This window comes from Haliotis rufescens, unplaced genomic scaffold, assembly GCF_023055435.1.
Source record: "Haliotis rufescens isolate VD_foot unplaced genomic scaffold, xgHalRufe1.0.p SCAF_1, whole genome shotgun sequence".
Classification (NCBI taxonomy): Eukaryota; Metazoa; Mollusca; class Gastropoda; order Lepetellida; family Haliotidae; genus Haliotis; species Haliotis rufescens.
Window position 1 is genome coordinate 4,220,216 of NW_025963779.1, and position 17,865 is coordinate 4,238,080.

At 41.7% G+C, this 17,865-nt stretch overlaps 1 protein-coding gene across 4 annotated transcripts in view; it reads right to left on the reverse strand.

Annotated features, from left to right (window-relative positions):
- Window positions 1-6,707: 6,707 nt before the first annotated feature.
- The window catches only part of LOC125371716 (sacsin-like), a 31,367-nt gene continuing 20,209 nt past the window's right edge, over window positions 6,708-17,865 (reverse strand). For all 4 annotated transcript variants that reach the window (XM_048397508.1, XM_048397600.1, XM_048397534.1 and 1 more), the window contains exons 4-7: window positions 16,234-16,359; window positions 15,770-15,914; window positions 13,825-15,345; window positions 6,708-13,501 (exon numbers count right to left, since the gene is read on the reverse strand). In XM_048397508.1, the coding sequence (XP_048253465.1) occupies window positions 8,652-13,501; window positions 13,825-15,345; window positions 15,770-15,914; window positions 16,234-16,359 (6,642 nt within the window). In that variant the 3' untranslated portion in view covers window positions 6,708-8,651. The remainder of the gene's footprint in view (window positions 13,502-13,824; window positions 15,346-15,769; window positions 15,915-16,233; window positions 16,360-17,865) is intronic.

The following is a 17,865-nucleotide window of genomic DNA, read 5'->3' on the forward strand; positions in this document are numbered from 1 at the left end:
GCTGAAGACCTATTCTACCCCGGATCGTGAGATCATGAGTGAGATGTTGAGTGAGATCATGAGTGAGATCGTAAATGAGATCATGAGTGAGATCGTGAGTGAGATCATGAGTGAGATCGTGAGTGTGATCATGAGTGAGATCTTGAGTGAGATCATGAGTGAGATCGTGAGTGTGATCTTGAGTGAGATCGTGAGTGAGATCATGAGTGAGATCGTGAGTGAGATCATGAGTGAGATCGTGAGTGAGATCGTGAGTGAGAACATGAGTGAGATCGTGAGTGAGTTCATGAGTGTGATCGTGAGTGAGATCGTGAGTGAGATCTTGAGTGAGATCGTGAGTGAGATCGTGAGTGAGATCATGAGTGAGATCATGAGTGAGATCATGAGTGTGATCGTGAGTGAGATCGTGAGTGTGATCGTGAGTGAGATCGTGAGTGAGATCATGAGGTAGTGCGTGAGTGTGATCGTGAGTGAGATCATGAGTGACCTCGTGAGTGAGATCTTGAGTGAGATCATGAGTGAGATCATGAGTGAGATCGTGAGTGAGATCATGAGGTAGTGCGTGAGGTAGTGCGTGAGTGAGATCATGAGGTAGTGCGTGAGTGAGATCATGAGTGTGATCGTGAGTGTGATCATGAGTGAGATCGTGAGTGAGATCATGAGGTAGTGCGTGAGTGAGATCTTGAGTGGGATCATGAGTGAGATCGTGAGTGTGATCATGAGTGAGATCGTGAGTGAGATCATGAGTGAGATCATGAGTGAGATCGTGAGTGAGATCGTGAGATCATGAGGTAGTGCGTGAGTGAGTAAGTGGGTGAGTGATCGAGTGAGTACTATTGTGTAACAAGTATTTGATAATCGTTGATCTACTGTACATACATTTTATTTCATGATCTTTATTATATAACATAACTTTCACTACTATTTTGCCTTTGCCCAGTGGATTTAGGCTGATAATCTAAACCAATAATACTCTGTCGTTGACGCTTAAAAAGTTCCAACTTGACGTTGTCCCACGTGACTGATCAGGCGTCTGCCCTGAACCGGTGTCTATTGTGTCAGCTATCATGCATATCCCTCTGTTGTTTGTTTGTTGTTTTATGCCGCATTCCTGCTAATTGACGGCTGTCTGTAATTCATCGAGTCTTGACCAGTCAATCCAGCGACTGATATCATGAACATCGATGCACGCAATTTGGAATCGATGACATGCATCAACCAAGTCAGCGGGCCTGACCACCCGATCCCATTTGTCGTCGCTTACGACAAGCATAGTCGCTTTATACGGCAAGTATGGGTTATGAAGACCTATTCTAGGCGAGTTAGGACTTTGAAGTATGCCGCTATAGGTATGATGTACACCTGCATGTTCACCTGCCACTCCAATTGACACACACGTCACTAAGTCACGAAGAAATGTGCCGGTCGGGCTCTAGTTTATGACCACCATTTTAACAAAGACATAACCATACTTATTGCCTGTAACTAATGGCACCACGACTGCCACCATGGATTGTGGATAGCCTGCCTGACCGAACAACGCAGAGACTAGAGCAGCAGTATGTGTAATGCAAGTCAAGTACAGTCTCAGTATATATGCCTGCACTGACATCCATTGTAAAGGTGTGCTGCAGGAGACCACCACTGCGAAATCCTATGCATATGAAGACCTCAAACACAGGACATGTTTAAAATATTAGCTTATGTAGTGACTTGGAGAATAAAGGGTTCTCTTTTGTCTTCGTTCTTGTCATAAGACGATATTATCTGAGTTTGATTGTTCTCACGTTACCATGTTACCTTAAGGATTACGTCTTAACTTTTAATGTATCCGTATTTTTTTACATTAAGAGTAACAACCCTTAATGGAAATTGCTTTACATTAAGAGTATTTTTTACATTAAGGGTTTTAACAGGGCGTTGTTGGTGTGATACTTGAAGGTGCCCACACAAACATCGGTAAAGCCTTTGTTTGAGGTAGACCCCGCGCTGAAGTTAAAGAGGCAAGTCAGTGTCGAACCCTGATAAACACAAAGGATGGTGTGATACTTGAAGGTGCCCACACTAACATCGGTAAAGCCTTTGTTTGAGGTAGACCCCGCGCTGAAGTTAAAGAGGCAAGTCAGTGTCGAACCCTGATAAACACAAAGGATGGTGTGATACTTGAAGGTGCCCACACTAACATCGGTAAAGCCTTGGTTTGAGGTAGACCCCGCGCTGAAGTTAAAGAGGCAAGTCAGTGTTGAACCCTGATAAACACAAAGGATGGTGTGATACTTGAAGGTGCCCACACTAACATCTGTAAAGTCTTTGTTTGAGGTAGACCCCGCGCTGAAGTTAAAGAAGCAAGTCAGTGTCGAACCCTGATAAACACAAAGGATGAAACAAGGAAGGGCTCGAATGGAAACGACGATTGCACTGATGGAAAGAATATATTGTGTACCAAACCAAGCATCATCTGCCAGGTTCTTGTCAGATATAGATTGGTGATACAAGTGATCCGACAGTGACTTATACATTGGCTTTATATCTTTGCCATTGTTACTATGCAGCGTAAATCTAGATCTGCCTTGTGGTCTGGGGCGATCAGATGTGAAGTGCTGCTTGAAATAAGGTTAAATGGTGGAATATGGTATTTGCGTTGTTATATAAAATGATTGTTAATGTGTTACATTGTGTTTGTTGGGATTCAGTAGACGCTCGTTGCATTGTATTAAGGCTGTGATTAGACGTCAGGAATGTAGTGTCACTTAATGTAAGCACTCGTCAGGAAGTTACTATCTTTAGATGCCAGTGTGATGTTTAAATATCCGCTTGCCGAAAGCTGTGACGGTGATGGTGATACTATACTCAACAACAAAAGTTCCTGTGACACCAATATTTTAGTGTATTTTTCAAACAAAGTAAAGTTTGGTTTTCAATATTGAAGTACATGTATGGAATCAAGTCACAAAAACGCAACTGCTACAGAAAAGCATGCATTCCATGCAAAAGATGATTTTCATGCAAGCCCCATGCATTTCACTACCCAAGAATGGGTATTAAAACATGTGCGTTAACGGGATTCCATATGCATTGTTTAGCATTGTGCTGACAACAACCACTCCGAAAAACAACAAAATAACGCAATTATTCAACATAACGAAATGCCACGCCTGCCCGAAAATGAGCGTAACCAATAATCGACAAGACAACTGGACTCGAACAACACACCTACGAAATCGATTCCAGCCAGCAACAGTGACTGCAAGAATATCTTCACAAACCGTACGTCGCCGCCTCAGATGTGCAGGGATTGTCGCCAGAAGACCCGCCATACGTCCCATTTTGACAGGAAACCACCGTCAAGCAGGTCTAATGTTGTGCAGACAGCGTCTACGCTGGACGGCCATGCAGTGGGAACAAGTTCTATTCACTGACGAGTCTCGTTTTCACCTCAGCCAAAGCGATGGACGGATTCGAGTGTACCGAGGTGAACGGCATGTCAATCATTGTGTCATGGAAGAAGATCGGTTCGGGGGCGGCAGCGTTATGGTATGGGGTGGGATTACAGCAAGACTGAGGACCCGTTTGATGGTGGTAGAGGGACATTTTCAATGGACAGCGCTACCGCGACGAGATCATCGGCTCTGTTGTTCTACCGTTTTTACGTCGTCATGGCCCAGGAATTACCCTTCAACATGACAACGCCCGGCCTCATATTGCTCGACTTGTTCAGGACTCTCTTCAATAAAACAACGTGAATGTCACCCCTGGCCGACTCGCTACCCTGATCTCTCACCAATCTAGCACATGAGATAGATCGGCGCCTTCGACGTCAACCACGTGTTCCACAGACACTCTAGGAAATTCGAAACATACTCCAGCAGATATGGACAGATATCACAGGACTTTGGGTGACGCCTGGTCCATTCCATGAGACGAAGATGTGTTGCTTGCATCGCAACCAGAGGTGGACACACACGCTATTTTTAATTTGTAAATTGACATTTTGGCATGTTCATGTTCTTTATGAAATCACGCATTTTCTGAAGTCAGTATGGCAAATTAAACCATTTGAACACTTACAGCAGTCTTTTATCTGTTGCAAACCGAAATTGTTTCAGATTTGGTAAAAAACATAACTTTGCATTAGATCTTATTCAATGTCACAGGAACTTTTGTTGTTCAGTATTTGTTATAGAAACATAGAACTTGGGTAGGTTGTATGTAGGGGGACAATAGCGTGTTTACGGAACTCTCACGCATTTTCATGGCTTTGGAATCAGCTCTCGTGTGAGGATCGCTCATCATCCCTGATTCCCTGCCTAGCCCATCTCGGAAGCTTGACCACTGTCGCTGCTAGGTGAATATATATTATTATCACTGACTTTTGCTATCACCACTTTATTTGTGTATTTGATACTCACCACTACCATGATATTATTTATTGCCATTGAATACTGTACTACTAAACTATTGTTAACTGCCATTAAAATTGCTGTGCAGTAATTTGTGTTTATTTGTAAACTTAGTGAATTTTGTAATACATGTGTTGATTGTATACCATTTGTTGGTTTGACACTATGCTCTTTTACTACAGATGTCTGGGTTACCATATTGTTTCAATTTGGGAATTGGCACGTAACAGTGTTCTTTCTGGAAAAATGTTTCATCAGTAAAAGCTGCTAACCGTTCTGCTTCGAAAAAGTGCCGGAACACAGACAAATTGATTGGATATAATTTCGTGATGGGTGTAAGTTCTTTGCAATGATTAATTCGAGGAGGGATATTAAAATGGTCAGCCATTGTTACAAGATAAGTGTACTACACATGTAACACAAGCAACGATCTTGGGGAACTGTTGACTGTGAGTATAAAGGATTTAAGTTACGTTGGACATAAGAACTGTTCCATGGTCTACGTCCATCACCAATGGTTTTTTTAGTCAGTCGATATCTGAACTTGCACATTTCATGTGTAGGGTTGACGTTGCTAAGAAACAAGGACGAAATACCTGAGGAGTTACTGACTGAAGTTTGTGCCGTTCACATAGGATACTGTTTTAAACGAACACCAAGACAACAACTAAATTGCGTTTCACTTTGGGGAAAATATTTTTACGAGTGACAGAGCGTCTCAAGTAACAAAAGGAAGGACCCAACTGTGTTTCACTATTAAGAATATTTTATTATTACCAAAACCTACAACTATTCAATATTTACACAATATCGATTACAATCTGGCAAACTAACATATATACTCTTCAAAAAAAGAAACTTGACATAGATGTAAAACCACTTTTTGCCAAATATCTAAAATAATTACATTAAATGAGAACCAAGTAAGTCAAACAGAAAGATGATGTGTCGCGAAAACACATGCAAAGCACATAAACGTAGCGTTTGGGGATCAATTTTACAGCTTCATCCAAACGCAACCGCCTGTAACAAACGTGCAGCATAGGATCCTGCATTTAGGCATGCAGGTCCCCCTGCTGAATGGGTACAAAAATCCACATCAACGGCTGTTCATACAGTCCTTATAACGGCAGCAGAGGCGGTGACAGAATGCCAAGACTGAATGCAGCTCAACGGAACAACGCCATTGGGAGATTACAAGCTGGAGCAACTTTCGAGTATCCAGACAGACAATCTCCGCACTGTGGACCAGATACAACACCAACAGAGTTGACGACAGACCAAGGTCAGGAAGACCAAGGGTGACAACCCAAGCACAAGATCGATACATCCGGCTGTGACACCACCGAGACTGCACACCACAGCCACGTCTACAACCACACAGATCCCTGGGGTACGCAGAATATCAGATCAAACGGTACGCAACAGACTGAGGGAGGCTGGACTTTTTGCACGAAGACCTGTTCGACGTCATGTATTGACCCCACGTCATCTGGCGAACCGTCTGGTTTGGTGCCAACAGAGGGTTAAATGGGCACATGCAAGGTGGAGAAATGTACTGTTTACTGACGACTTTCCTACTCACACGTGCTGATGAGCGCGCACGTGTCTACAGACGTCGGGGTGAACGTTATGCCCCCAACTGTGCGCAGCAGGTTGTCCCATTTGGCGGCGGGAGTGTCATGGTATGGGCCGGAATTCCTCATGGTGGTAGGACGCCTCTCGTGCATGTGGCAGGTGCATTGATAGGTGTGCGTTAAAGAGACTTGATCCTACAGCCTTACGTTCTTCCTCACGACAACGTTCATGGCGGACAGTTCCAGAAGGACAACGCTCGACCGCATATTGCACGTGTTTGTCAGGACTTCTTACAGCACAACAACATCCAGACATTACCTTGGCCAGCCCGGTCACCAGATTTGTCCCCGATTGAGCATCTGTGGGACGAGTTGGATCGACGCGTTCGCAGAAGGAATCCACCGCCCCAAACACTTCCGGCACATCTTGATGCACTTCAGCATGAATGGCAGCAAATCCAACAGCGTGTTATTGACAACTTGATTGCATCTATGGGTCGTCGGTGTCAAGTGGTGATTGATGCACCTGGTGGGCACAACAGATACTGATATTTTCTGTACCCCTGTGACATTAACTGTATCGTGTACGTGTGTCTGTCTAGGTGACACGATTAATGTTTTGAACATTGTGTACATTGATCTTCAAACAGTGTTTCAATTATAGTTTCTGTGTCCTATTTGGAAACAATAACAATTGAAAATCAGTGTCAAGTTTCTTTTTTGAAGAGTATATATTGCAAAGCAAAATAGGTGAATACTCATCGTGATACAGAAACTCTACCAATCGGACACAATCCGGATCCTGGTAACAAACATATTCTGATCACTTACCATTAGCCAACGACAGATTGTGCACAGACTCAGTCTGTGTCGACTAACAGGGATCCCCTTTCATGTCTCTCACAAATGACCGACATGGTCGAATACATCACAAGACTCAGTGGCAGGAATGTCACAGACCGACATGGTCAATACAGAGACCTAGTAAGTGTGGACATCCTGGACCCGTCTCAGCTCGCAAAAACAAAACTCTCTCTCATGCCTTGAGGTAGCTATACACAATCTGGCCCCTGCTAGCTCAGTAACATGTCTACAAGCCTCTAAAACAATACACCATACCTTGCTACTCAATGTGGCGAGCTTACTAATCCTTCACAGTGGCAAAGCTAATCAATCACAGGTCCACCTTGGGTCCACCTATACTATATCCTCAATAACCTCTTTGGTTACAATACATGGTCAATATACATAATGCTCACATATAACAATATGTATCTCTAGCAGGTGAGATAGCAAAGTAATCAGGGAGATAGACGAGTATTGTATTGTGGGAGGTTGACTATCATCCAGAGGTTGTAAACTAGGATCCATGGTTGAAAAGGGCCTACGAGGACAAAAAATGATGTCAGTATACCCATCAGTGGTATTACTTTAACTATTTGCCATGGCCATGACAAGAAGTTTTAAACAAAATGCTTGATTTAAGCCAGAAGCTTGATAATTGTATCGAAATAATTTCTTTGGAAAGTATAAACTGTCTGACAAAAGTCAACGTTGTTAACGATATCTGTCGACCTTGAAGTAAACAATTTTATAATCCTATAACTATAACATTGACGAGTACGTCTGAAAATTAAGCTCGTCTGATCAACTGATCACTTTGACTGAACGAAGTAATACTAAAATTCCAAAATAGCTGGACAATCACGGGAAGGTTGGTTATCCATGGATTACTAGAAAAATGGAGCATTGGAAACTCTAGCTTCTAAGTTCTTAGTTCAGTACAACCAAAAAAAATCAGAACAAGTTCTGTGTCTTTATCCTGGTGGGTAAAGACACAAGAACCCGACAGAAGTATGAATATGCTGCGCAACCGAGGAAAACCACAGACTGGGGCGCTTAGTCAAATTGTGTTTCTAAACATGTTGAAAACACGAAAAGCAAACCAACTACTATATCCATATTGAAGATGTAAGTATCAAAATAAAGCGCTGAATATAAGCTATCCAACAGTATCATTAAAGATATACAACAAGCTATATACACAATTATTGATGAGGCAAAAATTACATAAATACATGAGAAATATCTGAGAGTACATATAAATACCCCTAATGTTTGAACATCATAGTTACAAAAACATTTTAAATACATGAATACATGATTTGAGAGTGCCATTAGATCACAAGAGAATGAAGTTGTTGGGCCACTAATTCCTTAACACAGAATGTAATGACACCATACAACGATGACCGCCGGACTTTGCCGAGCAGTTACGGAAACAAAGCCAGGGAGCAGAGGGGTCTCTAAAGACATCATAGTTAAACACATCATACACTGGCCTGTGGTTGCATGGTCGTCATCTGTACTCCCAGGGAGTTTGCAGGCCGTTGATGGAAGGTTGTTATAGTTGGAAGTAGTAGCCTGCCACTTGGCAAACAAGTATGGCTTCAGCATGGATCAACATTAATCAACATGAAACACCGTTTCTTATACGTCCATGACACCACACCACAGGGATGATATCTTAACATATCCCATGAAAGATTTCTATTAAACATTATTTGCAGCAGCGTTACTGTGTTCCTGATCACGTACGTTGATGGCAGAGGATCTTGTACATATATATCTAAATGTATGTGTATTCCTTTGCACGTTACGTGCATATTTCATACTACTTTGTACAAAATGCCAACACAAGACCCACAATCCCTGCCAGTATTCCTATTATAATCAAGGTGCGTTTACCATGAATTCTTGTATTCATGCCAAATAGTTCAAACAGCGGCAGAAACTCCTCGTACGTGTGCTCCAGTGTATACATGCCTGGCTCCACACTTCTTTGCCTGTGGAGGACTACCTGTTCAGGTTTCACCAGGTTGTTCCCCACCAAGATTGTCTGTTTTCCATGCAAGTGTTCCTCCACATATCTTTTGAACTCCTCCTTCCCACTGATGGAACTATTTTCATATAGTTTGTTCATGTGACTGTAAATGTCTCTACATATTTTGCACAGTTGCCTATCGGGTGGTCTTAGACCTTCTTGTATTGACTCCGAAACATAAAGGAGTTGCGCTGTAACACTTTCAAGGGTAACTTCACAACTGTTCTTCACTTGTAGCAACCGAAGAGCAGCAGGGATTATCTTGTTCTTTTTGTCGAAATCCAGTTTAGATTCATCCAAAATCAGATGAGTACATCCAACCAAGTTCACTGTGTCCTGTCTGAACGTTTCATTTGGGGCTGACAGACCAGAGTCTGCTTCATCACCCTTCCAAACGAACTTCCATTTCTTGGGACATTGAAGCACTGGCAGAAACCTGATTTTTAAAAGTTTTTGAAGAATAACTGGTGGGCATGTTGTGTGGCGTCCCAGATACTCTAATAGATTATGACACCTTTGAATTGCCTTTTCATAATCTGTAAAGTACAATTCAGATACTGTACTCGCCCTTTCTACATATATATTCCAGGGCAAATTATCTTCTATCATTCCAGCTCTACAAAGACCACAAAGAACTGACCCCGTCGTAAAACGTTTGTCTGGGAACATGTCATCTTCTTCTGAGAACAGCCTAGCACATGCTCCAGATGGACAAATGCAATCCTGAGGTCGTCTTAACGTGCCCTTATGAGATGTTGGGATGCATTTCGTAGCCTTCACTTGCTGATTGGTTGCAATGTCATTGCATTGTATAGCAGAGATGGTCAGAGAGACCCTGTCTCTTGGTAACCAATACTCATTCTCAAAATTTGGGAAAAACACATCACAGTAGAATGTTTGACTTGCCACACAGCTATTCTTGGCACAACCTCTCTCCGCGATGAGACACGCAATGACATTGTTTGGAATGTCAACAACGCCTCTACGTTTCCAAAAGTTAACCAAAGCTTTTAAAGCAATGTCTCCTATGTTTGGCTGGTTTCTTATTGATGTATCCAGATACCAGATGGTATTGAGAGGCAATCTTTGTTTTGTACTTTCTTCAACAAAGACTTCATGTTTCTCATCAACAATCATTTTGTAGAAACTTGACCCCAAACAGTCAATCTGTTCTCTACTGGTGGGCCACAGCTGGTAATACTCTGCTGTTGATACTGAGTTCAAGTCTATGTATTTCAATGCAGCAATGAATGCTCTGGGCACAACATCACGATGTAAGATGTCATTCCAATCAACTCCATGTATGGTCTTGTCATCCTCCGTCCTTCTAAGTAGCTCTCTTCTGTTTTCATTGAGTGCAAATGTTGCATTGATATGAAATGGAAATGGATTTTCTATTGGTAGTGGAAGGAAAGTGAAGTAATGTCCCTTTCTGTAGAACCCAAAGGGACACATGCTCAGCTTTGTCATCGGTATTGCAACTGCAGCCAGGGGGAGCAAATCTTTCAGTACTCCAGATAATGCAAACGTGTTGGACTCCTTTCCTCCTGTGTTCCATACAATAACCCATTCCACCTTTGCTCGCCCCCCACTGTGTACCAGGTTCAACTCTTTTATGTTGTTTGAAAGATCTATTTCAATGTCGGCCCTTTGAGCTACTGATAAGCTCTCGTTTTGCTGTGCTAGTCTTTGCCATTTGTTTGTCGCATAAACCAAAATGTTTTCACTTTTTAATTTGTCACCTCGTGGTAGAATAGCAGGTGGTATTTTAACACGCTTTACTACGTCTACCAACAGCTGTGGTACTCGAGGATCTCCTTCAGAGGGCACAAACAAAAACTTCAAAGATTTCACATTCTGTGTGAACAGAAGAAGGTTTCCACAGGCGTCAACAAACTTTTTGAAGAGAGACTCTACCTCTGTCCTCGTGTAACAAGTGTTACTAATGTCACTTTTACGTGCCTGTTCTTCTGTCCTAAGTGGAAATCGGAATAAAGTGCCATTGCAGATTACCTCTCTATTGAAGTCACAACCAAACACACCCTCGAATGGTTTAAATTGATTCCTCATTGTAGCTTTGTTTCTTGCACTTTTCAGATTTGCTTTCAATCCTGGTTTTTCCAAGTAAGAGCCACTTGGGTCAAGAATAACCATTGTATTTCCACTGATGATACTTGGAACATCTGTCAGATTGTAGACAGAGGTAAACCCTAACCCAAATTTTCCTATCGTGGAAGTGTCTGCATGTTTTGTGGCTCCACCTAACTTTATCAAATTCTTAAAGTCTGTGTCCTTAAAGGTAGCATTGTTGAAAGACCAGAGTGCAGGTCCTTGTAATGAAGCCATTTCACTTTTGATGAGAGAGGATCTTGCATCCAAATTTTGTCGCACATCATACAGAAAACATACTTCAGTGGCCCCAGCATCATCTGCGTTTTGAATCATTTCTTTTGGAATGGACAGTCCATCAACATATGCATGGAGTAAAGAGTTCAGTCGTCTAGTTAATGATTCTGACTGATGATAATCATAGTCTATATCATCCAAAATATTCACCCCAAGCATTTGTGCAGTACTTTTGGAAATAGATTTATGAAGAAAGTGAACACCAGCCCCTTCATCCTCTGTCTCCTCATTCAGCCAGTCACTGTATGTACATTCTTCAACATGCAATAGAGTCAGACACGAGTTGTCCCCTTGTTGGATTGGAAGAAAAATAGTTGCGGGCTTTTCTTGTTCTTCTGACAACCTGTTGACAATTTGTAGAACAAGTTGTGAATCTTTCTGAACTTCTGATTGTCTGGAGGAATTGTCTTCTCTAAAAGCACTCGCTTCTCTGTATGTGTCATGTTTCGATTTGATTGTTTCAAGCACACCTGCAAGTAACTGAGGTGCAAGTTCCTGGTTACACCCAAGTGTCAACATCAAACTGCGCCATTGATGAAATACAGATGGAAGAGCAAATAGGTAAGGTTTTAAATCCATGTCTTTAGTCATCTGATCTATGAATACAGATGACGGATGCTGAAACCTTTCATCTATTCCTACCCATACTGAGGGGAATCCACTAAGCAGCTGGATGTGTTCCTTTGACAATCTCACTGATGACAAATGCTTGTAGACATTGTGCAGCAGGGTCATGTACAGGTGATGTGCCTGACTATTGTATGATGCTGAGAGATTCTGTAAATGTTTAATGACAGAGGTAACTGGAGGAGGAACATCCAACCCAAATAATACTTCCAATGGTTCTGACATTTCTTCAGCTACACTCATGGTAGATCCGACTACGTGCAGGTATTTAGAACTACAAACAGTGTTTGATGTTCCAAGCATTGTCATTTCTCCCGGAAACTGAAGTCGACCTGGATAGAAATCCGGCTTCTGTGAAATACATGGGATGCACTGAAGACCCTGTATGTTAGTTAGAGAATCTGGGTCAAACTTCTTTACATGATGAGTGAGAAACAATACAAGACCCCTTGCTTTCAACAATGCGTCCTGTTTACTGGAAGCATTCAAACTTTGTATAATGCTTGCTGTTGTTACAAGTTCTGCAGCTGTCACCTCTTCTTCCCTTCGTAACCCCAACAGCGTTAGACCTTCCTTCAGCTGCCTGGTTCTGACATGTCTTGAGTGGGGGAATTTGTCCTCACCTAAGAATAGCTGTGTCAAAAGAGATGATGCAGGGTCAAACAGCTGGCATGCTTGGAACGTTGTTGATCCTTTCTCAGATGAAAGAAATTTCACTCCACATGCAAGGTTTGCAACTTCAGCATTTTCAAGCAGATAAGGGCAAGACAATATTAAGAACTCCATGAGTATAAGAAGATCCCTATCAGCCATTCCAATGGGATTTCCTTCAATGATGCTTTGTAAAGTGAGTATAACTGCTGCATCCAGTTTCATTTGCGATGCCCCTAGAGACACAGCTAGCGACCTTACAGCTGTGGGGGTAGACACTAGATAGACCTCAGAGTAAGGGATTGGTAATGGGGGTTCCAAAACAGGTGCCAGAATGCCCACATCTTCTAAACACTTTGACGACCCATCAGTTGCCATGAACATTTGAAGACTCCTTAAAATATCCTTTGACTTTGTGAAGACTGTTGTACTTTCTCCCAAAAAACAAGTTAAGCTGTTTCTTTCCTCATGGGTTGCCTCTGTGTTGAATTGATTGATCTTTGTCTGTATATTGTCATCCTCTGACACAGCATCTAGGACTTTCATGACACCACTATGGGTTGGGTAGTGTATTATCACTCCAAGAATATTCTTGGGTGTAATGTCTGAAATGCTTTTTAACACTACAACACCCAGCCTCCTCAGACAATCAGCCATGTGCTTAGGGAGTGAACTCACGCCATCTACCATCTCAACAATAAGTGGCTTTTGTAGTTCATGTAGACGTGTTTTACCTTGCTCTTGTAATTCTGGAATAAGAGGCAGTGACCCAAACATACCACCAAGCTGGTCACAGGAATAGCTCTTGTCGATGTAAGTCCACACTGTCCTCAACCAAGTGTCATCAACAGGTAGATGTAGATATTTGGGGTTGTTTTCACCGAAATGTTGTGCAACACATCTCTGCAGAAGACTTGGAAATACGTCACTGGTTATCAGGCCCACCTTGAGAAGATCTGGAAATCAATATGAAATTCAATTAAATACTCCAATATTACCAAATGGGCACATGAAAAAGTATTTCACTGAAATTCAAACTAATTCGAATCTAGCAAACACATTGAACAATTGTGCAAAGTCAAAAGTTGATTCTGAATCTGTTATGTTTAGTTGTGATAATTCAAACACTGATCGGTTCAGAATTGTTTAGTTCATAAAGGCCTTGAGTTTGTATTTATTTCCGGCCAACCCAATTTTATTGGTGTCATGTATGACATTGAAACGTTCTCTCTGTGTGTTATAAGTTTTGATTTAACATTAGAATATATGCATTATCTACCTCGATTCTCTTCACTTTGTAAGACTTGGCCAAGTTCAAGTGATGCCACAGTGTCCACTAGGATGGATTCAAGGCCAGGAAACAAAAGCTCTGAATCAATAACATCCTTCCAAATGTATACATGTCCCTTTCCAATTTCTATGAAACATCCATCCATTGTAGGCAAAAGGTGTAATCCACGTAAGAAGGCTACACATCCACCGGATAATAAATACTTCAGCAAAATCCTCTTTTTGGGCGGAGATAGACATCTTATGTAACAGTCATTTGATGTCAGAAGTGAGCAGACACGTTCACTAGAAACCATTGTTAAGGATGTGCACAATATGTCTTCCAACAATGCCAAAACATATCCAGGCAAATCAACAATGTTTTGATTACACCAAAGATAAATATCCTTGACAACATCTTTGACATCAATAGCCATGCTGGAATCAAGCACAGTGGCACATTCGGCTGTTATCCAACATCCTCCAGCATTTTCTGTGAAAAAGATTGGAATGTTTTGCAGTTCTCTTAAAACCTCATCCACCATTGGCTTCCAATGTACACAGACATTTTCTTGATTTGGAACCAAGGAGTACACCTGCTGTATCAGGTCATCTGGATTCTGTTCCTGTTGAGAATGCTGAATCAGCTCGTTTAGAATATTACAATAAACCTCTGGTAGCACTTCACTCACAAGACACTTGTTCCACTCAACATCCTTGTCTGTGTGAGACTGATTCTGCAGCTGATCTGCTGTTGGCCATTTGATATGCCTTCGATTCTGACTTAAGGCAAAGCAGCCATTCACATGAACCTGCAGACCTGTGGGACTTTGACTCTCCAGGGGAAGAGGGAGGAAACAGAACACATGACCTTCACATTTCTTACCAAGAGGAACAGCCAGGCCCACACGCGGACACCGTGACAGTTCCTTGCAGAGTCTTTGTAGTCTTTCAGACATATCTGTGGCTTTGAACACATTGATAATTACCCATTCCTGGCTTAATTTTTGTGACTTTATAAAATCTTCAGTTTCTATCTCAACAATAAGTCTGTTTTCAATGGAAGGGCATGTCAATTCACAGTCAATGCGTTTCACTTTTGAGGCAAAATCCATCCTTTGACGTTTAACAGATGCTAAACAGCTTTTTGAAAGCTGTACACAGAAAATCACCTCTTCTGTAGCAGCATGCTTCTGGAATAATTGAACTTTGTGTATGGAATTGAGAAAAAGTAGTGTAACTGGCGCCTCTGATCTCAACGCCTGAAATAGGTCCATTACACTCTCTTCTGTATATATATTTCCAGAAAGTTGTGATGTTTGAACCCTCAGAGGAAACCAAAGTAGAGTTCCGTTATAACCACCTGTCAAACACTCGTCTGAGAACCCAAATGTACCATTCAGGACCTGACTTAAAATATCTTTCACTCTATCTGTTAGATTCTTTAACTTTTTGGCGAAACACACTTTATGTGCTACTTCTTCTGGATTAATGAAAAGGATGTGGTCACCGCTGATGATACATGGATAATCTGAAATATATATATATCAAAATGTTTAAAAGGATGATTCATTTGTATTAATCATGCATGGCTATGGCCTTTACGATGGAGGATTGATCCCACTAGCAGCTGACCGTGTCTGGAAAGAGTGTTACTACCAAGTGCACTATTTGGGGTCAACAAATGATGACGATGTCGCATTGTTCTTTATCCTTGGTGGACATATTGACCATCTAACCTTCAATATGTTGAAGGAATCAACGTCAATACTCTCGAAATATCTCTACAAATGGGGGACATCACTTCTCACCACATTATGTATTGTAATTCTATTCATGTGACTATGTTTCTGAGTTGTAACTCCTAGAAAGGAAATTCTAAACTAGGGTATAGAAATATTATAAACAGGCTGCTTTGGAAATGTGCATTTGCGATTCGCAAGTCTAGTACTAACCTGTAATATGGAATACAGATTTGAAACCAAGTCCGAATTGTCCTATATTCTGTGACTCATTCTTGAGGCTAGTATGCAACATTCTGATACCTGCCCAATCCTTCTCCCTGAATAGAGCATCATTGAAGACACACAACGCAGGACCCTGCCAAAGAATGGATCAATTTATTTGAAAGTTTGATGAAGTCATATACCTATTGGTAACAGTGAACATGTTGTCCTCGCAACACACGAATGAATAAGAACACACAACGCTTCATTAGACCATTTCTCCCATTGTATTTCGTTATGGTTAAAGACTTAAATCCAACATTAGAATGACATGGTAAAACCAAGACTGGCAAGAAGAGACATTTACATAAGCAATTTTATTCCGGTTGTTGCTATTTACACATTTCTACCTCAAACCCGATTTAAACACTAATTGAGAACTTTGCCAGCCCATGTGATATAAGAATCAGTACCTGCAAAGATTTCAGGAAAGTGTTCTGTGTCAATTCCTGGGGATCTATTTCAGGACGAATATTCCTTCCATCAAACATGATGTTGACAACTTCGGCTCCAGCATCTTCAGCATTCTGTATCAGCTCCTGCAAAGTGTTATATCATACCGTTATTTTTCCCTGAAACTAACTAAAGGTCTAAGATTATCAAGACTTATGTTAGGTATCTGTCTTACACAGACTTTCTTTGAGTACTTTCCAATCACACGCCTTAAGTATCTGCGATCGTCTTGGTTCTGGTTTAACAAAGACTTACTGTAAGTATCTGCACATCACCTAGGTACAGGTCCAACACTGACTCACCTTGAATGTCTCCCCATCACCTGGGTAATGGTCTAACACTAACGCATGATAATGTGTCCAACATTTGGGACCTGGTACAACATGGGTTATCTGCCCATCACTTGGGGTACATGTCCAACATAGACTCACCTAGAGTATCCTCACCTGATTCATAATAGATTTACCTTGAGTATTTCCCCATCACCAAGGTAATGGTCTAACACAATATCATGATAATGTGTCCAACAGGTGAGTACTGGTCTAACATCGACTCTCGCTGAGTATCTCCCCAACTATTGGGTACTGATCAAACATGTGGGTACTGCTCCAACAAAGACTCAGATTGAGTATCTCCCCAACTATTGGGTACTGATCCAACATGTGGGTACTGCTCCAACAAAGACTCAGTTTGGTACTCATCCAACATGTGCATTTCGTCCAACATAGCTTCACATTGTGCATCTCCCAAGCAATTAGATACTGATCTAAGACTTGGCCACTGGTCCAACAAAGACTCACATTGAGTATCTTCCCAACAATTCAGTACTCATCAAAGACGTGGATACTGGTCCAACATAGATTCACATTGAGTGTCTTCCCAACAATTGGGTACTTATCCAACACATGGGTTCTCGTCCAACAAAGACTCACATTGAGTTTCTCCCCATCAACTGGGTACTGAACAAAGACGTGGGTACTGGTCCAACATAGATTCACATTGAGTATCTCCCCAACAATCTGGTACTAATACAACACGTTGCTACTGGTCCAACATAGACTCACATTGAGTATCTCCGCAATAGGTGGGTTCTGATCCAGCAAGTGGGTACTGATCCAACATAGACTCGCATTGAGTATCTCCACAACAATTGGGTACTGATTCAACACAATGTTACTGGTCTCCCATCCTCTTATATTGAGTATCTCACCAATAGTTGGGCACTGATCCAACACGTGGGTTATGGTCCAACATAGATTCACATTGAGTGTCTCCCAAACAAGTGGGTACTGATCCAACTCGCTTATACTGGTCCCACATACACTACGCATTGAGTATCTCCAAAACAATTGGGTACTGATCCAACACTTGAGTACTGGTCCAAAATAGACTCACATTGAGTGTCTTCCAAACAATTGGGTACTGATCAAACGCATGGGTTATGGTCCAACATAGACTCACATTGAGTGTCTCCCCAACAGTTGGTACTGATCTAGCACGTGAGAACTGGACACATATTGACTCACAATGATTATCTCCCCATCAATTAACTACTGATCCAGCACTTTGGTAGTGGTCCAACATTGACTCAT